General features: G+C 41.5%; 1 protein-coding gene across 2 annotated transcripts; it reads right to left on the bottom strand.

Moving 5' to 3' along the window:
* On the bottom strand, nucleotides 1-17,023 carry cchcr1 (coiled-coil alpha-helical rod protein 1). 2 transcript variants are annotated; one of them, XM_075487899.1, is made up of 19 exons: nucleotides 16,698-17,023; nucleotides 16,129-16,423; nucleotides 15,861-16,028; nucleotides 15,618-15,735; nucleotides 15,209-15,403; nucleotides 14,858-15,021; nucleotides 14,626-14,740; nucleotides 14,349-14,459; nucleotides 6,879-7,022; nucleotides 6,671-6,781; nucleotides 6,479-6,585; nucleotides 6,292-6,404; nucleotides 6,136-6,208; nucleotides 4,888-5,006; nucleotides 4,589-4,777; nucleotides 1,301-1,402; nucleotides 981-1,123; nucleotides 765-906; nucleotides 1-679 (listed from the first exon to the last, which is right to left on the bottom strand). In XM_075487899.1, exons 1-19 carry the CDS (start codon nucleotides 16,765-16,767, stop codon nucleotides 507-509), a joined length of 2,652 nt encoding a protein of 883 aa, XP_075344014.1. In that variant the 5' UTR covers nucleotides 16,768-17,023; the 3' UTR covers nucleotides 1-506. The 2 variants fall into 2 exon arrangements, with proteins under 2 accessions (XP_075344014.1, XP_075344015.1); XM_075487900.1 differs by having other exon boundaries at nucleotides 1-637.
* Nucleotides 17,024-21,889: the final 4,866 nt, after the last annotated feature.

Raw genomic sequence — 21,889 nt, 5'->3', positions numbered from 1 at the left:
TTGTTTTTTAAACTGCTTTATTGATGGTGCATTCATAAGAAGATGTGAAAATGGAATTTCTAACTTCTAACTGGACAAAAATGAAACAACCCCAATTAGAAGTCAGATTTACTCAAGGATTTAAGGGATAAGATATAAAACATTGAACAAAGTGCCGTAAGAGCATTATATTAGCTCTTTTATGTGAACTATTTAACTTGTGATGAGATTTAATGTTAAAAGCAAAGCAATAAACAGGAGAAAAAGAGTTTCAACTTCCCACTTCTGAGGTCCAGTGAATGAAGCATCATCTGAAGGTGAAGCAAGGTGGAGGTAACCAGAAAACAAAGTGGTGTGATGTTCATACGGGTCCTGAGACAAAATGCCAGGATCGCCTTTTCTCTGAGTTTTTGAGTTGGCTTCAGACACCTAAATATATGTTCTCAATCACAGAAAAAACAGTGTTTTCCATAATATTTCCCCTTTAAATGTGCGTTGGCTTGGCTTCAGTGACTCATCTCCAGGTATTAGCTCTGCAGGCTGTCTGATGACGGTCTCACGCCATCACCCTGTCCCTCATCCTCCGCAGAGTCCTCAGAGCTGTTAACCACTGCAGCACTGAGCGTGCCGAGTTCCTCCAAAACACACAGCAGTCTCTCTGTGAGGATACAGGCAGGTGGCTCAGTTAGATCAGGAATATCTGTGGAAATGTTTGCAATTAACCAAACTAAAAAATTTAAAAAAAAAAGGGGTCAAACATGCAGAATTAGGACATTTATCCCCACCTGGAGGAAGGTGCAGTGCTGCTCCTGCAGAGCACGTCCTCTCTGAGGGTTTCTGTTGATTACCAGAGGCAGCAGCGTTTTGTAGAGCTGTTGTGTGAGCCTGTGTAAACTCTCTCCTTTGTCCTTTTTCTGTTCCCGTCACCTGGAACAGGCTCACGTTAGAACACAGAAACTAAAATGGACCCAAATTTATTTTTGTTTTAAAAACTATCTCACAGGAAGAAAGTTTGTTTCCTTCTCCGGCTCCTTCGGTTGCTTTTTCAGGACGTTGTGCTTTGCATGTGCACTCTCCAAATGTTGAGTGTCTTTCATTTCGTCTTGTTTCCGTGCTTCTCTCTGAAACTGCCGCAAAGTCATAACTGAAACAGACAATGCAGACCAACCATAAGCCACAGGGACATGCTGTTATATCATGCCGCTATATACTGTCTGAACAAATCCAAGCGTATTAAATCGCCGCCTGCATTAAAGATATGACTTTACTCCCCCATGTTAAGCTGTTGTGGCCTGAGGCAGCACAGTGCTGATCCCAATACCTGCTTTGGTGTGCTCTCTCCTGGCTGTATTGACCTGAACCTCCATCTCTCTCAGTTTCTCAGCACACCGGTCTTCAATTTCAGACACTCTCTCTTGCAGGGCTGAAAGAACAGAACAAAGACACTTTAAAGGTTAGACTGTATTTTACTATAGGTGCATAAAACACAGCAAGAAGCCCGGAGGAAAGCACTTTAAAGTATTTTTAAAAATCACATTGAAGCCTCCAGCTTGTATTTTCTGCATTTCCCTCTCCATGTGACTTGTGTTCAGTAACCTGTGTGAGCGTCTCTGTTGTGGATGTGGCATCCTCCAACTAAACCAGCTCCCTTACTGCTGCTCAACCTGCACACCTGCCTGCTTTCCTTCAACTCATCAGCTCAGCAGCACATCATCTGCAAATCTTCCTCCACTCATCCCCAGATTGCTGTTTTAGCCGGTGCGGATCACCACATGCCTGCTTGTCAATCAGTCACACTCGTACACCGGCTCCACAGGTTTCCCACTGTGAACCAGTTTGACAGCTACAAACCTCTGACATTATCATCTTTATTTCCGAAACTCAACAATCAATGTCTTCTTATAACTCTGTGTGCTGAGATTGGATGATTCCGGCGACTGCAACGTAGAACAAGTGGAAGAATACAGTGAAGTCATTTAAAACTTACCACTTAAAGGAAATTAAATCAAGTGTCATTGTGATGTCTGCATCATTTAAGGGACAATAGAAAATAGAGAGGTCTAGATTATTTAACAGTGAATGAGCAAAGTTCTCACTCAACATATGATGGGAATCAAATCAGAGCTTAAAAGATAGAGAATACTGTATTTAACTTCATTTAGGGAGCATAATTATAATAAAAACAATGAGTTGTAATGTTACTCTGTACCAGCCGCTTGGAATGGAAATGGCGAGAGCTTAGAAACATGGTGGTTAACTTAAAAAGTGACAATAATTCCTCTGTTCCCAACAGTCAAGAAAAAAAAGGATCAGTTCAACTAAATGCTCATAAAAATGTCGGAGTGCTTTTATGAGTGCAGGATTTAATGGTCTTTTCTTCCATTTTCTTCCAGCCATTAGATGCACCTGCAGATCCCACGTTCAGCACTTTCAGTGAGTGAAAGGCAACAAAGTACACAGTATGAACAGGAGGAATAATGGCAGGCCCTGTTTTAGGTTATACTTAGAGGCCTGAACACATCTTAACCCTCCTGTTGTCTTCGGGTCAAAATGACCCGTCATTGTGTTAAACCCCCCCCCAAAAAAACCACTAAATGCTATTTTTTTAACTTGAAATTTTATGACTTTTCCTAGATTGGCCCCAACAGTAGAAAAAGTGAAATGTTGCTTTTATTCACATATCCATGTAAGCTGTACAAAAAAATGTACAAAGGTGGTCTTCGGCTCAAAATGACCCGTGAGGCAAATAGAGTTGAAATCAAGGTCACAGAGTTATTTACAAACCACAGAATGTTACAATGTTTTAGTTGTGTCTCAGATCAATCAGTAGCAGAAGTAAACAAGGCAAATCTCAGACTGCAGAATACCACCCGTTTATTTCCAGAGGTTATAAAGGTGTTGCAGATAACAGGACCCCGAATTCTGTCTGTGCTGAAGCCATGAGTGTGCGTTATAACATTGAAGAGGCTGTAGAGCTGATTTTCTCAGATGTCCAGCAAGACAACTCTGATTCAAAAGAGGAAGTGGAGGATGTATCCGAAGAAGAAGATGGGGAGGAATACAACCCAGAGCATGATGAATCATCTTCAGAAGAAGAAGAAACCCTGAAGCTGAAAGAGAGACTTTCCTTTCAAAAAATGGAAAAATAACATGGTCTTCAGCAGCATATGACCAACACGGCAGGCATGCAGAACAAAACGTCATAAAGATGACCCCAGGACCCATAAGGTATGCCGTTTCTCATGCCCATGACATTGTCTCTACATTCTACCTGTTTATCACACCAGCATTAGAAAAAATAATCCTGGAGATGACAAATCTAGAGGGTTTGGCCCAGCAAGCCAGCAAAATATGGGATCAAGTCATGGGTGGCTTGCGATGCCAAATCAAGCTATGCTCGAAAAATGCAAGTCTATACTGGGAAGCCGACCAGTGGATGCCCAGAGAAGAACCAGGGGATGTGAGTTGTGCTTGATGTGACAGAGGGACTGAGGGGTCACAATGTGACATGTGACAATTTCTTCACCTCTTATGACCTCGGACAGCAGCTCCTGAAGAGGAAGATCACCATGGTTGGTACAGTTCGAAAGAACAAGCCTGAGCTCCCACCTGCACTGCTTGCGTCAAAGGAGAGAGAGGTCTTCTCCTCAAAGTTTGCCTTCATGCCCACCACCACTCTAGTTTCCTACCTCCCAAAGAAAAACAAGAATGTAGTTCTTCTGAGCACACTGCACACAGACGGTGACATTAGCAATCGTGAGGACAGGAAGCCAATCATCATCCTAGACTACAACCGCAACAAAGGAGGAGTGGGCAACCTAGATAAGGTGATTGGAACATACAGCTGCAGAAGAATGACTGCCCGCTGGCCCCTGGTCATCTTCCACAACATCATTGATGTTTCCTCCTACAATGCCTTTGTGATTTGGAGAGAGATCAACCCAACCTGGATGTCTCGTAAGCAGAACAAGAGGAGGGTGTTCCTGGAGCAGCTAGGAAAGGCACTTGTAACTCCACTCATTGAAAGAAGGAAGCATGTCCCCCGCACAGAAGCCTCAGCAGCAGTTGTGAAAGCTATTCAGAGTGCAGGAGCTCCTGATCAACCTGAGGATCCAGCTACCACAGCCACTTCCTCACCTGGTGCAAGTAAGAGGAAGTCAGTTCTGCCCTCAAAAGAGGGACTGTAAAACACATACTGTGTGCTGCAGATGTAAGAAATATACCTGCAAAGGCTGTGCACTTGCATACTGCCCTACATGTGCTAATTAGTTGAATGGGTTATGTTATTTTTCATATTTTTGTATTGGACATTGTCTTAAATTGTTCACTGGAGAAAAAAAAAGTGAAGAGGGAAAACTCAGGTATTAACACATTTTGTGGTGAATGACAATATGCAAGATGAAACAGGAGGGTTAAGAGTTTAATGCAGTTTTAAAGCTATTTTCCAATCAGGTTGAATCTTAAACTTAGTTTGGGTTAACTTGTCAGGGGAATCTCAGTAACTCTCACTGAACAAAGAGTCATATAAAGCTCCAGATCTAATGGGAGTGACCTCAGGACCTCTCTGAAAAAGGCAGTTGTGCAGCTCAGGAGCAGCTGATTGTCTCACCCTGCTCACTGTGCTCTTGCTGACGGAGCAGTTCACAGCCGAGTCTCTCCAGGCTGACGTTGCTCTCTTCCAGCTGGGCTTGGATCTGCAGCAACTTCTCCTGAGCCTCCTCTCTTCCGGCTGCAGCCAGCTTGACTGCCACACAGCCCTGCTCCATCTCCTGCTGCTGCTGCCTAACTTTACTCTCATCTACGGGTGATGTACAAGGTAAAACGAGTCACACACACTTGTCACAACGATAATACATAAAAGAAAACCAGACAACGCATTATGGAGTTGACATCTGTAAGTGGCCTCACATTGTTCTTTCAGATCAGCCAGAGCTTTCTCGATGAGCTCTGGGGTTCTCTTGAGCTCTTGAGTGAGTCTGTCTCTCTCCTCACACACCAAGCTGTGCTCCATCTGAAGGTTCGGGATGCTGCAGGACAACAAAAACGAAAACATGCAAGCTGAGAGCCATCTTTATATTGTACAATAAAGAAAGAAGGAGACCCTGAAAGTGACTTTAGACATGAACAACCGTACAGTGGAAAGGTCTCAAGCCACCCCTCATTTTTTAAGGCGGCAGACTTTCTTCTAATCTTTTAAAGTGCTCTTGAGCAGTCACTATCAATACTTATAAAGGTTTTTTGTTAACTTCTTTTTCACTGATTTTCAGAGAAATGTGGGGTTTTTTTGTTTGTTAAGTTACTTAACAAGAAATTCTGAATCACTCAAGCATAAAAAAAGGCACCTAACTCAATGGATGTACAAAGACAGCACAGTTTCAAAGGCATAAAATGGCATTTTTGCTCTAACAAGGTGATTCTAAAAGAGCCATTAGTCAAAAACTTGGCATATCTCAGCTTGGTGTGCAGCGTGTCCTGGAAATGCATGAGGAAAGTGGAAAAAAAAGAAGTGGCAGGCCTGAAAAACTATCTACAGCAGATGAACAGAATAAGAAAGTGTTGAAATAAGGGAAAAAATCCAGCAAAGACACATAATTTGAGAGATGCGTCTGACCTTCAGCTGATCCATCAAGTTCACGGAAGCCTCATCGGAAATAACCTCCATTGTGAAGGGTGGCTGTCAACAAGAGGTCTTTTTTAAAGAAGGGAAAGAGGAATGACATGCTGAAAGATGCCAAATGGCACAAGAAGAGAACTGAAAATCAGTGGCAACAGGTCTGATGGGAGGGATGAATCCTCCCCAGAGCCCGGACCTCAACATTAGTGAAGCAGTGTGGGATAATGTTAAGAGAGAACGGAACAAACATCCAAAGAAGAGCTTTGGGATGTCCTTCAAGAACCCTGGAGAACTATTCCTGAAGACTGCTTAAAGAAATGACAGAAAGCTGAGAAGTGTACAAATCACTACACTTATTTCCCATTTTTCTAGAAATATGTAAAGAAATGAAGGGTGGCTCAAGACTTTTGCACAGTACTGTTTAATATACCTATGATACTTCACTTGGCTGTCAAACTGTCATAGATGCATACAATCAGCCCCATCACCGACTTTCTAGCCCCGTAAAACTCTAATTAAGAATGATAAAACCTGAAGGGTACCTGTCATTATTCTGCTCGGTCTGTTTACAGAACAGCTCAATTTTCTGCAGAGCTGCCCTCCTCATGACCAAACCTGGAAAACAAAGCAACAAAAAAAAAGACCAGGATGTACATTCTTTACAAGCTATACTGCCTGCACCTCCAGTGCGTCTGTACCTTGGATCGTCTCCACTCTTCTTTTAGCAAAGGAAAGCCTCTGGATTAAAGTGCTGAGCCTCGCTTTCGCTGCATCCACTTCTGCCACCTTACTTTCAAATTCCTGACTGAACCTGTAAGGCAAAGGTATCATCTGTAGTTAATTACTGTCCAAACAATATTAAATATTCAACGGAAATCATTTTACCTTTGCACAGCCGCGGTTAGGGTTAAAACATTGGCCTCGGCTTTCTTGCTCTGTGACTTCAGCTCAGCATACTCATGGTGAATCTTGGCCAAGTTCTGTTTCAACGTCTGGAAGGAAAAACAGACATTCGTTCATGCAGTTAGCATCATTTACTGTATGCATCTTTACCGCATCAGTTGCTCCGGTGCTAACCTCCTTTTCCACTCTCTCCAGCTCCAGCTCAGCCACCCTGTCATGCAGGCTGTGTTGGAGCACACTGGCCCGGTGCTGCTCCTGCTGAAGCAGCTGCTCCATGGATCTCACCTAAGATCCACAACAGTACAGTCTTAGATCTGAAACCGTTTCAAATGCATTATATGTGCCGGTACCATGGTCTTACAAGAGATGAGTGTTTTCATACCTCAGAACGAAGTATTTCCTTCTCCGCTCTTATCTCGATGTCCTTCGAACGGAGCTGGACGCATAACTTGAACACTTTCTCTCTCCACAGCTGAAGCACCTGAAGGCCCTTAGAGCCATTCCTCACAAGTGGGTCTTTTGATGCCTGTTAAATCACACAAATGTAAGACACATAAAAAACGTAAATCTCTTTAGCAAATGCTCTCAATGCGTGTTGAGTTGTTATACATTTCCAAAACTAATTAAATGAACTGAAAAATAAGCACCAATTCTCCTGTTTTCCCAGAAGTACAGAACTGTACAAATATTTTGCATACCAAAAGACTAGATGAAATGTTTTCCGATGTAATGAGATGAATATATTTAATCTTATTCAAAATGTTCATGTATCAATTCCCTGTGGCACATTTGTGTACAATCTTTCAAGGTATAATGGAGGATGCCCCAAGAATTTTAAACAGCATTTTGATTACTGACAAATTACCCAGAGATTATGGGTCTTTGGATGAATATAGTTCCAGACCTCCTATGTTTCCATTGCTGGTACTAGGGACTAAGCAAAGTACCAGGGAAGTATTTGCCCCCTAGAAATGGCCTCAATCAGGAGGTGGCGCTTTTGACAGCAATAGCCGCTTTCGGACAGAGCCGTTCTAAGAACGCAGTTATCAGAACTGTCCTACTCGAATTTCCTTCTGATAACTGTCCCTCTGTTTTAGTCTGCATTCGCACATGAGTCGGGACCAGGTCGGGACTGATGCGCCGCGCGCAGCCGTCCGCGTCAGTGACGTGTTATGTTAGCCGTTTAGCGCCACATTCAACAATAAAACAAAACAAAACAAAACCCGGTAAAAGTAAGGAGAGAAGAAAAAATACCACCAAGAAGCTAACATGGAGAGCGGGGAGGCCACCGTGTTCATGGTCTGCATGATGGTGATATTACTCATGGACGATCACATCAGGCGTCTAATATCGAGGCTGGAAGAGCTCACAGAGAGAGTCAGGAGACGATAGTTTTTCATTTCATGAAGGAAGAAAGGAGAGCAGAGCGCTGCAGACAAAGGAGACCAGTGTAAGTTTAACTTATTAAACACGCGCCGGTTCTGTCTGTGTCTATGAGGAAACATTTCAGCCGTGATAGCATGACATGGGGTGTAGCTACCAACCACCACACACCTCCGTCAGATGTGTTCTATAGAACCATGAAAAGACCCGACCTCGGAGAAGGAGCTAAATGGTTATAGGAACTGAGGGAGAAAGCCCCGAGTTCTGTATGTCCGAACACAGGAGAAAACGGCCCCGCGGATTAAAAGGTTATTAGAACTGCCAAAGGTTCCTACAGTCTGAAAGCGGCTATTGTTACTTTCAGGCTTTAAGCACTTAACTTTTGTAATTGGTCACATACTCCCAAGCCTTTCATTTCAGGCAGTTTCTCAGTCAACCTCTACTATATCCTGTTGGGTTTTTCTTACCATCTGTAAAGCCAACATTCAAACGGAGCTATTTATGCCCAGTTAAACCAGTGGGGCAAAAACAGAGAGGTCAAAGTGTTTAGTGCTGGTTGAGCAGGCTTGAGAGCTAAAGGGGAGAGTGATGGGTGGGTTGTGAGAACAAAAGAGTGAATAAAGGAAAAAAAGTACACACTTCAGCACAATCCTGCAGGAAGGCCACACTTGTGAGACTTTATGCTACAGAGAAACCTGAAATGCTGACACAGAACAGCAAGGAGAGGCCTTGTTTATTCGCACATCAATGGACTAATTAGACCAGTCTTTAAAAATTTTAGAGGGCAATTGAAATACAAATAAACAGTCTAAAGGCCCCTTTTAATTCCTTGAAAACCCATCACTGGGACTCTCTGTATTATTGCTCTGAAAATGCATCTATCTTGATCCTGTGTTACTCTTCTGTCAGTTTAGGCTCGAAGACCCAGAAGAGACATTTACACAGAGGTACTTCCAGAAAAGTTGAGACACCGAGCAACAAAAATACAGGACGCAATTACTTCCAAATCTAATGAAGCAATATCTTATTCACAACTGAACAAAGAAAACATATCAAATGCAGAAAGTAATGGGGCAACAAAAAGCTAGAAAAGTAAATGTAACGAAAAAAGAAACAAGTGGGTGTAAAAAGAGGAGCCGTCTCTCAGAAGGTGGACGGAGGTTACTGCGTTCAATCCTCAGAACAATGCGCCTCATGCAACAACCCTTCGTACGCACACATTTGTTCTTAAAGCTATGGTAGGTAATCCTAGAGAGCTAGCAAGAGAGCTAGCAAGAGAGCTAGCAAGAGAGCTAGCAAGAGAGCTAGCAAGAGAGCTAGCAAGATTCGAAAGTGTCCCCTCCTCTAAGCTCCACCCCCCCCCATTCCGTCAGTGCTTCATCCAAAGCTTAGCTTTGGTTATTGTTAGCGGCACCAGGTTAGCACTCTGGCACAGTGGACGAGTGCCGTAAAGCAGCCGGTCGTAAAGCAGCCGGTCGTAATCAGCCGTGCGTTCTTCAGATTCCGTTAGCTAGATGCTAGCGGATACTGACTCGCAAATGCCAGACCTGTAAGAAAACAGAAAGCTATAACTCCCAGGTTATTGTACTTTCGATAAAAATCCACATCCCTCTGTCAGAAATCACAGTAATATTTTCAGGTTTCAACCGCTAGCGGGGACATTTTTTGAGTTATTAGCGCCAGCCCTATGGAAAATGGTCATTCTGCACTCGCTCGCCAGCAGCCCCAGAGAAAATCAACTGAACTGCAGCCAAATTTTTTATAATGGGGCGAATAGGAAGTGGAACGGCTGTCTGTAAAAGGGCTGTGGTAGAACCGCGTGCGCACGGAGCAGGGAGCCGACAGAGGGGGGCGTAGGCAGAAAGCAGAGGCATCTGATTGGTTTTTTGTAGGCCTCCAATCCAAGATCAGCGGGACGCTGATCTCGGATTGGTCAGCTTTTTCTCAGTCCTGCAGCTGCCACAGAGGTCTGATTATTTTCGTCCCTTTTTCTAAATACATCTTGTATAGATTTCTCTCAGGATACACGGACCATTTCACCCAGTATTACAAAATGTGTTTCTGAACAGGATTACCAACCATGCCTTTAAGTCGTGCGTTCGAGTGATTTAAGAGAATTGGCGCATTCACCAATCTTTTCGTATTTTACGTTTTCTTTCAGGTACGAACAGAATTTACGAGTGATCCAGAGCTGTCGTAGGAGTTTTGTAAAATAGTCTGCTCTCATTCCAATCAAGTTTGCGTGACTAATGGATTGTATATTTAATCACTTTGAAGCAAACATAAATAAATATATACATTATACCCCATAATGATGCTGACATTATTCTGTTTGACTTAAATTATGCACTAGTTGAAGGTTAATTTGACTGTATATAATAAGGTCAATGGGAAGCGTAACCAGCGGCTGACTTGCTACTTTTGGATGCCTTAGCGCATGTGTGCTCGCGACATCGCGATTAAGATTGCCAAGGACTGTGCTGCTGCAAATATGCAGCTTGCTAGAGCCACAACTCCAGAGAGAAACACGCCGACCAAGCCCAGTTCCACCACACGTACAGGTCCTCACCACCCTTGGATTTTTGGCCAGTGGAACCTTTCAGAGGGAGATTGGAGACAGATCGGGTGTGTCCCAGTCCTCTGTGAGTCGTGCGCTCCCCTTGGTCATCAAAGCTCTCATCAGTTTATCACCCATGATACATCAAATTCCCATACACCGCTGTCCAACAAGTACAAATTAAGAGGGACTTTCATCCCGTGGCTGGACTACCAAACATAATCAGAGCACTAGACTGCACACATATACGCATCAAAGCACCCGTTCCGTTGTGGAGCGCACTGAGCTGAAGGCCAGGTGGGTGTGTCTCCATACAGCGGGGGGAAAACTGCTCTATAGCCCAGAGAAGGCATGCCAGATTTGCACAATATTGCCATGAACAAGGGTCTCCTACTGCCTGAACCAGCCCAGGCAGACCAGAAGGTGTGGTGCCAGAAGACCCCCCTCATTAACCGCCCCATCAAAGTGCCATTATGATGAGGCAACAACTGATTGCACGGCTTTAGTTGCAGTCATCGAGCGCCTGCCCATGGCAAGACCTTTTTATTTTTAAGCCATTTTCATATCAAACCATTTCTTCTTTATTTCGGTGACATTACAAACTACAGGTGACACAGAATTAACAGCACTCCTAATTGCTTCCCATTTCTTCGCTTTAGCAGGTCCCGTAATTCCACTGCTGACACTGCTAAAAATGACAGATTTTCCTTTTTGGATCTCTGAAAGCAGAACTTCAATCTCAGAGCCCGTAAAGTTGTTCTTTTTGCGCCTTGATGCCAATTCATTCATCATTTACGCAAGTCGTTTACACACTTTTTCCGAAGTTAAGAGCGTTTGTTGAATCTGACGTGGCGTGTTCGTACGAGACCTTCTTACGAAAGAAGTGAGAGAAATATAGAATAAAAATACGAAAATGTTCTTGCATGAGGCCCATTGTTCCTCAGTGCAAAATTGTGCAGTACATTCAGCAGAATATTCCATCATCTGATGAAAACTGGTGAAAAAGGCTGGTTCTGTTGTAGGCAGAAGGCTGGACCCTCTCAGTGCTGTGGTGGAGCAACGGATGAGGAGAAAATTGTATTCTGTTTTGGAGAACAATAAACATCCTCTCCACAGCATCCTGGCAGGACAGAGGAGCAGCTGCAGTGAGAGGCTCATCTCTCTGCGCTGCAGGACTGAGAGGTTCAGGAGGTCCTTTGTTCCCACAGCCATAAGGCTTTTTAACAGTGACTGCTGAGTTCTTCTCAAATTGATTGATTGATTGATTTATTTAGTCATTTATTATTATTATTATTAGTATTATTATTAGTAGTTAGTAGTAGTATTTTTATTAGAATTGGTATTATTATTGTTGTTGTTAATATACAATCATTGTAAAATATTAATAATTTTTTGAGCTACCAGACTAATTTCAATGAATAAAGTATTTTTCTATTCTATTCTATCTATAGTCCATCATATCATCAAAGGATTCAGAGAGACTGAAGGCAGCACAACAATGCTAAACTTCATACTGCATCTACCACAGCAGCATGGCTTCACAGCAGAAGAGTCCAGGTGATGGACGGCTCCGCCTGCAGTTCAGACCTTTCACCAATTGAAAAAAATTTGGTGCATCCTGAAATGCAAAATAAGATAAAGATGACCCCGGAGTGTTGGGCAGACAGCGCCCGATATCAGACTAGAAAGGACAGCATTCCTCTCCCAAAGTTGCAGCAACCGGTCTCCTGAGTTTCCAGTACTGTTTTTAAAAGAAGAGGAGAGGCCGCAGTGGTAAACATGGACCTGCGTCAATTTTTAAAGACATCAAATTCATGATGAGCTCACACTTTTTTAAGTTGTATGTGCTATTGTAAATAAAACAATAGGTTCAGAACATTTGTAAATCTGCCACCAGATTAACAAGCAGTAGGTGAGTTTATTTTCCTACATATTTATTTTCCTTGATAAATAGAAGAAGAATTCGACTGAAAGTCTGTTTCTGAACAATAACATATAGGCTGCAGTTAAAGGTAGGGTAGGAGATCCTGGATTTTGAGTCCAGCGAAGCTGCATTTTGAAAATACACAGGTAAAAAGTCCCAACCCTTTTCTTCACTTTCCCCCCGAAGGCACGCCTCTAGAGTACATGAACGAGCACGGAGGTGCACGAGCGCTGTTCTGACAGCAAGCATCGATCGTTGCCGTATTTAGTATTTAGTTTATGCTAACTATACGTTTAATAATGCTAGGTGCTAGCCAAGCTGGCTCTAGTTTAGCTTCCTGCCAAGCTTCTGGATGCGCAATTCGTTCACGGAGCAGGGTACGCGCACAGGGGGAAGGAGGGGGAGGGGGGAGCAGATTGCAGTTTGATAGACGGCATCAGAATCCAATCATTGTGAACGGTCCGTTCACAATGATTGGATAGTGTTTTTCCTAGATTGTACGTTCTAGAGGCCACTAAAAAATTTCATATTTGTGTCAAAACTTTTAATTAATTGGTTGCAATGGGGGTGTGAAGAGTATTTCAAGCAATATGTAAAAAAATGTTCCAGAAAAAGATCCCCTACCCCGCCTTTAAGAGTTTGTTTCACCAAAAGGTCATTTAAGGATATCCCAGATTGACATCTCTGTGCTTTAACTGTTGCCTGCAGCTTTGTGAAGGGTTATTTCAAAGTATAGGGCTTTAGGATTCTAACACGTCTCTTTTGATGTTGTATTTTATCCAGCAAGCACATCCTTATTTTGGCTATATGGTAGACTTATTATGACACATATTTGCATCCAACTACCTAAAAACTGCTAGCATATATACTATATACAGCAGGAAACTTCCATTACTGGCACTTTACACGTGACTGAACCTTTGAGTGTGCCTTTCTGTGATGGGAAATTACATATTCATAGTTTACCATTTTTTGTTTGCCGTGTCTGGTACTTTAGTTTATGTGAAAAGCCGCACACCTTTCATTTGCTGCGACTGGAAATTACATATACGTGTTTGACTGAGTGCATTCTTTTTCTGCTCTGATTGGTGATGTAATCTACATGAACACATATTGCAATTTTGCTACTGCACTCAGTCGCGCTCGCTGGTGACCGTTTCAGAGCAGGTTTGGTGACATTCACAATGACACAGTGCACTGTGAGTGGATCCTAGGGCAACACTCCTGGGCGAACAACCTCACAATTTAAATGCAAAGATGAAGCTGTCGCCTGCAGAGCCAACAGTACAAATGTGAGATTTTTAAAATCAGGATACTGTGGGGGTCAAATCATCTGTTTCAGGAGTTTTCCTTGCATCAGATAATAGCTCTTTATGACTCTGTGTGTTTTAATGCAAATGTTTAATATCGTAGAATGAATCTAGGACCGATCAGGCTGCTTCTTCATGACACAATGATTTACAGGACTCTAAACATCTAACTACTGCATATAACAAATCATTGCAAAACTTCACTCTGAAGGGCTCTTCATAAAAACTTTACCACATCTCAGAGTGTAAAGCTGAAATAAAGCTATTTGCTACTATAATGATGGATATTGAGCTTTTGCCAAGATTTTTCCAAACTAAGTAAGATGCAAACAAAAGACACCTGCAGAGTAATTCTGTATCAACACATTTTTTTAACAGAGCACCTCAGATGAAGCATCCAGCCAACTGAATTATTTAAGGCTTTGCCAACTTATCTGACATTCTTCCCTTCTCGGGGTTAAACCCAGTATAGACTGCAATTAAAAAGAATCGGCTGAGTGGACTCTTTTTAGGCCTTTTTCTACAGATTTTCAAGGTAAGACTACTCTTTAAAACGTTACAGTTGGTTGGTCTGCAAATGAAAATCGGTTATTCAACCTACAGGGAGTCTCAAGTGCTCAGCATCTGATATGTGCAAAGCCTTCCTTCCGTCCTGCATTGCTAAGAAAAAATACTCACCCCCTTCACCATTTTCTCCTCTTGGAGGGCGAGTATCTCATTTGCAGAGTGAAGCCTGACTGTTAAAAGCTCAGCAGCCGTCTGAAGAGATGCTTTCTCTTTGTTCAGCCTCTGCAAAATGAACAAAATTGGAACAGAGAAATGCACATAATAATGTGGTGAATTTGTTTCTCATTTCTTCTTCCTTCAGACGTGTGAAAAAGAAACAAAGATTAAAGCCCCATGCAATAATTTCACAGTACGTTAATTCGATCAGAAAAGTTTATATTGTCTCGACCTCAACGGCTTCATTTAATCGTTCCTTCTCTCCTTTCTCCGGGGCAAGCTGGCCGATGTAAATTCTGAGACTGTGCACTGTTGCAGATTGTGTTTCAAAGGCTTGTCCCATTTGGCTGAAAAATAAACCACATTATCAAAATTAAAGAAGTCATTTTTTTAAAAAGTAAAGAAAATCAGTCAATCTTAAGCTAGATGCTTCGCTTTCTTAAGTTTTAGATTGAACATGGCACCTTAAATGCTCTCTCAGGCCATCTCTCTCTGTGGATACCTCTAGCAGGGTGCTTTTTAGCTGCAGCACGTCTGAGGCCATTAATTGAAGTCTGTCCTGTAGTTCACCGTTTGTATTTCTTGCTGCGTCAGACTCGATACAATGGTACACGTTTATCTGTTGCAGCTGAAAGTGAGGAGAGGCAAACGAGGACCAATTTAGAATAGAGACAAATAATAAGGTAATACCTTATTGATCCCCAGGGTGAATGTCTCACTTCACTTGCTTTACCATCAGCAGGGAGCTCACCATAATCTGTGTATAAAATGGTTCATGATGGTTTATATTTCCTCTTAAAGACTGCATCACATACCTGCACCTCCTGTTTCTTCCTCATTTCCTCGAGCTGTTCCAACAGTCTGCGAGCCTGCTGTTTGGCCTCCTCTTCAGCCTGCAACCTGCTCATTTCACCCTTAAGGGCAAGCTCCCCGTACTCCTCTTTACTCCTCTCTATCTCTCTCCTCAGCTTTATTATTTCCTCACCAGACTCTGCTTTCAATTTTATAAGCTGCAACAGACAGAAATATTAAACACGGAACAATCTTTATCTTTTAAAAAACAAATTATAGTGAGGTTTGTTATAATTAAATGTGACTGAAAACAATTTGAAACACCACAACACTAGACTACAAACAACCAAAATTAGCTACAAGATGCAAGAAAGTCTCAGGTTATAATTGTCAATGCAAGTGTTAAAATCAGATGTCAGTAAACATCATTACCTGTGTGCTTATTTTCTCCTTCTGCGCACTACTGAGACTGAGCTCCTTTCTGATTTGGCTTAGCTCAGTCTTAGCCTTTGATAGTTCACCTTGCAGCACTTCCAACTCATGGCTGTGTCTGTTGCACAAAGGTTATCCCAAGTTAAGTTTATTCAAAAATATGTATTGCTTCAACAATAATGACAAAGTAAGACCAAACCATTAAATGATTTGACAACAAAATGACACGAGCCAATCTGGTACCTGCTCAGCGTTATGTCTTTGTGTCTTATTTCTTCCCTATACCCGTCAGCAGTTTCCTTAAGGGCCTCAACCTGCCCCTTCAATCTTTCGGCTTCAGCCTTGTGCTTCTCTGCCTCAAGCCGCCACTCTGACTCCTGTCTGGACCACTGCTCACTTTTTTCTGTAGATCTACATTTGAGTAAAATGAGCTGTTAATATACCCATAATGCAACATAACTCATCAACAATAACAGCATTATTGGTCAAAGAAGATTTCTGGTGGATATACCTCATTCTGAGGTCTTTACGGTGACCTTCAGTAGTCTTTCCTCTTATGCTCTCTCCTTGTAACATCATGATCCTCTGATTTTCTGTCCTCAGCTCCAAGATTTCCTGTTGAGCCTGAGTGATGGCGAGCCATGGGTTGGCGGGGCTGGGCTCTCCTGATGGTGCTGATGTTAATACTGGGTTTATCCAGGAGATGGGTGGAGCTGTCACTGTGGTCTGAACAACTCTGTGTGCTCCAGTAGATTGGGTACTTGATGCAAAATGCGACGGAGGCACAAGGTTCCCCTTAATGTTACCTGAGTAACAGGAAATGATGTTTATGTGTTAGCATGCATTAACAAGGTTCCTGTTGTTCCATAGTAAAACTTTATGTAACTGAACTTTCATTAAAGTTACATAGATAAACGTTACCCTCCAATATCTGTTGATTATTAGTTAACACAAGATGCAGTTTAGTTAAAAAAGGTTAAAGTGTTACGTTATCTTAAGCGTACTTTTGAAGTCAACATTAAGTTACAAGGCGAAAACACAGCAAACAAAAGTGCAGTTACTATACAACAAGTAACTTACTTGAAAGTGCTGGGGACATGAAATCAGTGGGTACTATAAGCCTTTCCTTTCCGAAGTTGTGTTTGGCCATGTTACTGATTATCACCGAGTATAGTCAGTCGAAAGTTTATTCTCCCGCGAGTCACGTCATCTGCCGTTACCTTAGTTACAGGTTACAACGACTCCTCCAGATCTGTTTTAGCAGTTATAGCTAACGTTAGCCAACTTTGATTAATGTCTAGACCACTCGTCAGTTAAACCAAAATCTCAATAGCAAACCCGTTGATGTTTATACGTTAACTTTCTAAAGATAATGTCGAATATTACTGCCAGAAAACAGCGCGGTGCATCACGGGAAAATTAAAGGGAGTTACCCGATAGATCAGAGTGGGGTTCCTTTTCCCAAGATATTGCCTTGCAGGGTGTTTTTTTTTTCTTTTTTCGTAAAGCCTGGCTTTCAATAACTGGCGCACCACCGCATTACCCCTATTTGCAATCCCTGAAGTGCAGCATTTACTAGGGGTGCATAAAACCTGTTCACTGCCTGAGTAATCAGTTTTCTTGTTAAACTAAATTTGAGGCTATAATGATCGATAACACAGGTCGATCATGGCTGGGGTGTGGGTTTGATTTTCTCAAGGTACTGAGCATTTGAGAGGAGGTATGTGGTGTATGGAAAATCTGAAAAGCAGCATGAAACATGAATAGCTTCATGCCAGGATTGTTTACAAAATATTTCAGTTAATAGATGTGGACAATGAAAAATAGGCTCTTGGTAGGAAAATGACTGGAGTAATATGAATGTATTGTTTATGTGCATCTACTTTTCCTTTGGACAGGAAAATATTAATAGGCTATTTGTTGCATTATTGGAAGTAATTATGGAGATTTGTCATATGAGTTTTATGAAAAAAAATCTCTAATAATATGTGAAAAGGGGGTTCAATTTTAATTCCATAAAATTATGCAATAATCTGGTACTCTATCACTTCTCTTCCTGTGACCCCCTCACTTCAACAGCACCCAGAGGTGTTTGTACAACCTCACTATTTCTGCAATAATATATATCACCAGTCCAGCAAGAAGAGGTGCACTGAAGCAGATTTGAATGGCAGTGGTCGATAGGTTCTCAGAAGTTTGTAAACTGAATACTGGGAAATACTTGTACATCTATGAGTGTACTTCATCTGTAAAATGATCATTATCTTTCTAGGAAATCCAGGAATATTATGTGGTTTAACTTTCCTCCATCTGCAGACATGGACATTTTGACTACCAGGAATTTGTGATTTATATGTATAAACGCTAAACATTTAGTTTCCTACAAATAAAGCATTTCATTTAGTGCTATTCAGCTATCTATTAGACAGGATAAATGCACTGGTGTTTCATTTTCCTCTGGCATCTTCAGCAGCCATTTCTGTTTGCTCTCACCTGCAGTATATTTTGTTCTCTTTTTCTGCCATGACCCACTTTCCCCTGGGGGTTCATTAAAGTTTAATCTAATCTATTTATGGTGTATTGAGCGAACAAGGAGACATTTTGGTTTGGGTCATTTACATAACAGATCAAATATGGATTCAAGGTGAAAGTAAAATCATATCAATTGATAATGGAAATGGATACACCATTAACTCAGCAAATGATAAAAATGTGATGGTTCTTTACAGCATGGCACGCTGCTCGTGTCATAAAATAAAAACAGTGAAGTAGATATTTAACAAGCACAGTGGGAGTGTTGTGCATTATTTGGACATGCTAATATGGTGTGCCTATGAAGATCCTTTTGGCACACATTGCTCTGCAGTCGGTCCTTGAGAACAAAGAGGAAAAGCTGTATCTGAATCGGCCGCAAGATATCCAGTGTATATAAAAAAAATTATTACCCTTTTCCAAGTCAGAAATAGGATGCAGCTCTGTTTCTTTTGACAATATGTGAGCACCTACAAAGGTGATCATTCGCTAGTTAGTGCTGAAAACAAATGAAAGCGAGCATCTTGATAAAGGCAGAATGTGCATTGTCAACAAAAATGTTAATTATGACAATCAATCTGGGTCAAAATGTGGCATCACATAATGTGAGACACTTTAGGGGGACAAGATAATTCAAACAAAGAAATCACAGTGAGGCTTCTGTTCATTAAAAACATTACACTTAGTCAATGACTAAATTTGGATGCACATGGAGCCTGTCAGGTTGAGGGTGTGGAAGGGTGGACACGGATGCGGACTTCAAAAATAAGGAAGATTTATTAATTCAAAAACAGAAAAGTCAAAACAAAGCGCAGCTGAGCCGGATTACCAAAACTAAACTGTGACAAAACAAAAACTTGACTATGAAAACCAAAAGACTTAGCTTGACATGACATGGAATAAATACTTAGTTTTTCTGGCTTCGTGGCACATGGATGGAACAATCAACAACAACAAAGATCCGGCAAAAAAGACAGGGGAAGCGGGAAACTAAATAGGGAGTGAGAGTGATTGGGGAGTGAGTGCAGCTGAGGGAAAAAACACAGGTGAAGTGAGTGAACTAATAAACAGAGTGCAGGGAAACTAAGGCATGACAAAAAACCTAAACCTGGACTGAAAACAAACATAACCTAAACATGAAACTAAAAATGTGAGTCCATGGGTGTGACAGAGCCAAAGGGTGTGAAGTTCTTTCAATGATTTGTTCCAAGTGATCAGCAACTCACTGCAAATTTTTGGTGTGCTACAACTTTTTACTGTATAAAGTAACTTACATTTAAACAGCTTTTTAACAATTTTATTGATTTATTTTTTCATTCATTTTGTATAACGAGTTAGCCATGTTCAAAATTCTCGTCTCTAACTTCTAACTGCCTCCCTTTGTTTACTAACCAAAAATTCGGGCATGTTTTGCGCATTAATTGTTTAATGAAGATTGGCTCTGTACTGCCCCAGAGCCTCCAGAATTGTTTGTAAAAGCAGAAAAGGGCATAAGCTGCTCAAAACAACACTGCACACCCTCCACTGAACATACTGATTAAACAACAAAGTGTGTTCAGCTCACTTAGATAAGGATCAGTGCAAGAGGTTCTTTCTGCACACTGCAGTTGCCTCATAAAATACAAATAGTTTTGTATTTATATCTATATCAGTTCAGCTCAGTTCAGTTCAGTGAATGACGTAAGAACAAATCATTCTGTGAAAGTCTTGCTGCTGAAGTTAATATTTCTTGCTACAAGTACAAGAAAAGGCTGATATTGAGAAAAGGGCCTCAAAGATATGAATAGTAAAATTCCGCACATTTCTTTTAAATCAACGTTGAGGTAATAGTTTTAAGTCATCTCCTATTTAATAATTATATCTAGACAATTATTTGAAACATTGCAAATTTAGAGATATCTATTTTTCTGTTCCAAAAGAAAACATGGTATCAAAAATTGTCCTGTGCATATGGTGTCCTATCTTCATTGTGCTCTCAGTTAGCCCCGGGGTGTCCTCTGAGTTGAATGTGCCTCCAAGGCATCATTTACAGATGTCCAAACAACCTCAGATAGTTCTTTGCATTTTCATGGAAAGACTGTTTCTGCTCCTGTCCCTTTTGTCTCACTCAGGGAGTAATCCCATACAGAGGCTCATAGAATGGCACATGCAGGCCTGCAAACCTTCAGAAATGTAAAATAACACCTGCAGAAAAAAATGTATTGGTTTATATGAGATTGAAATCAGTTTCAGTGCTTTTTATACTATGCCAATAGTCCTAATTAAATGATCAATTTGTGTCAGTTTGGCACTAGATTTACAGCAGCAATCAAAAAGATTGATAACACTATTTCCTGATGAAGACTGACGGCATGTGTCAAAAGTTTGGACGCAGCTGCTCATTTAAAATGACTGTATGTGTGTGTCCAAACTTCTGTCTGGTTCTGTAGACTTAGGTCTTTTCATTAGGAGAGAAAGCTGCCATGTTTCTCTTAGTCACACCAAAGGAAACTGGATGTCTAATCACACCCTTGGCCACGGAAGCTGCTATTGCTTTATCCCCCAATCAAGCTGATTCAGCCTACACTCAGGGTTTCTGTGGAAACTGTCCGTGACTGCAAATATTTGGACTGGAAATTGTGTCTTTAATTAAAATGTCTCCAAATGCAAATGAACTTTACACATGTGACAAGGCAAGGGTACGCTCAGGACACACACAGAAAAGTACTGATTAAAAAAGAAAAGAAAAGAAAACCTTAGATAATGGTAGATAGCAGATCCATAGCCACAGGAAACACATGACTAACTTGCTTACAATTATCCTCACACATTAACCAAAATAGTGTGGCCCATGATCTAGATGCTAGAGGTGATTTACAAACCCTTTGTATGTATCAAAGAAACCTCCAACATCAACAGAAAGCAAATGCAACCCATTTTAGTTTGTTTGAAAAGCTTTGCACAATAACTGAGCTTGAAAGAAACATCATCGGGCAGCATCTCTCCCAAGAACAGTAAAAAAAAAGAAAAGAAAAAAAGAATCACCCCCTCAGTTGTACATCACAGCTATGGCCAGTGGGCATTGTTAAAAAAAGAATATGTGGGGAAAATGTCTGCCCTGACAGAGATTGTGTCTGGCCCGGTAACTGCTCAATAGCAGATTGGTGCAGATTTTCTTTTGTGGCTCTCATGGTCTTTTTCTAAGTTTATTCTGACAGTTTATGAACAGAAATGAGCCCAAACTGGAAAAGTGCAAAGACTGCTATACTGCAACCCTTTTTTTCTCTGTCATAAAGAAAAACTTCAACTGTCCTGTTCCGGAGTAGTTTCCTGACACCTATTGTAATTTTCCCTCTCAGCAGGGGTGTTTCTTCTCTGTAATTCCCTGTGTTACAGGGCTGTATTTGCAGGGCTCAGCAGTCGCCTACTGCTTTCTTTCGTTTCAAATATATTTCTAATAAACAGAGCTTGATCAGGTACAAGGAGATGATTCAAATGTACACCGTCAATGGTCAATGGTTTGTGTTTTTTCAGCTGTTTGTTACAGAGTATGTGTATTTAAAATTAATATCCTTTCTCCTTGCAGGCCTGCACACCTCTTGAATAGCCTCACTTTTTTATGCGGTCAGTGACACATGGGTTCGCCCCCTCAACAATGGATGTCAGCACCGGAGTGCTGCCCGAGGGTTAGGTGGTTAGTTAATGGTCTCTAAATTGGGAATCAGTCGCTTTTTTGGATGGTGATTTTAATGCTCTGGCGT

The sequence above is a fragment of the Odontesthes bonariensis genome, chromosome 16 (assembly GCF_027942865.1).
Source record: "Odontesthes bonariensis isolate fOdoBon6 chromosome 16, fOdoBon6.hap1, whole genome shotgun sequence".
NCBI classification, from domain to species: domain Eukaryota; kingdom Metazoa; phylum Chordata; class Actinopteri; order Atheriniformes; family Atherinopsidae; genus Odontesthes; species Odontesthes bonariensis.
This window is presented reverse-complemented; position numbering and strand designations above follow the sequence as displayed.

What these genes read in the sequence shown, in the direction of transcription:
- cchcr1 (XM_075487899.1), bottom strand. Translation starts at nt 16,767, where the DNA reads ATGGCCAAACACAACTTCGGAAAGGAAAGGCTTATAGTACCCACTGAT. An exon ending in ACCGAGCAGAATAATGACAG is followed by an intron (nt 5,007 to 6,135) that starts GTACCCTTCAGG and finishes GTTGTCCTGCAG; the next exon opens with CATCCCGAACCTTCAGATGG. An exon ending in GAGAGAGCACACCAAAGCAG is followed by an intron (nt 1,124 to 1,300) that starts GTATTGGGATCA and finishes TGTCTGTTTCAG; the next exon opens with TTATGACTTTGCGGCAGTTT.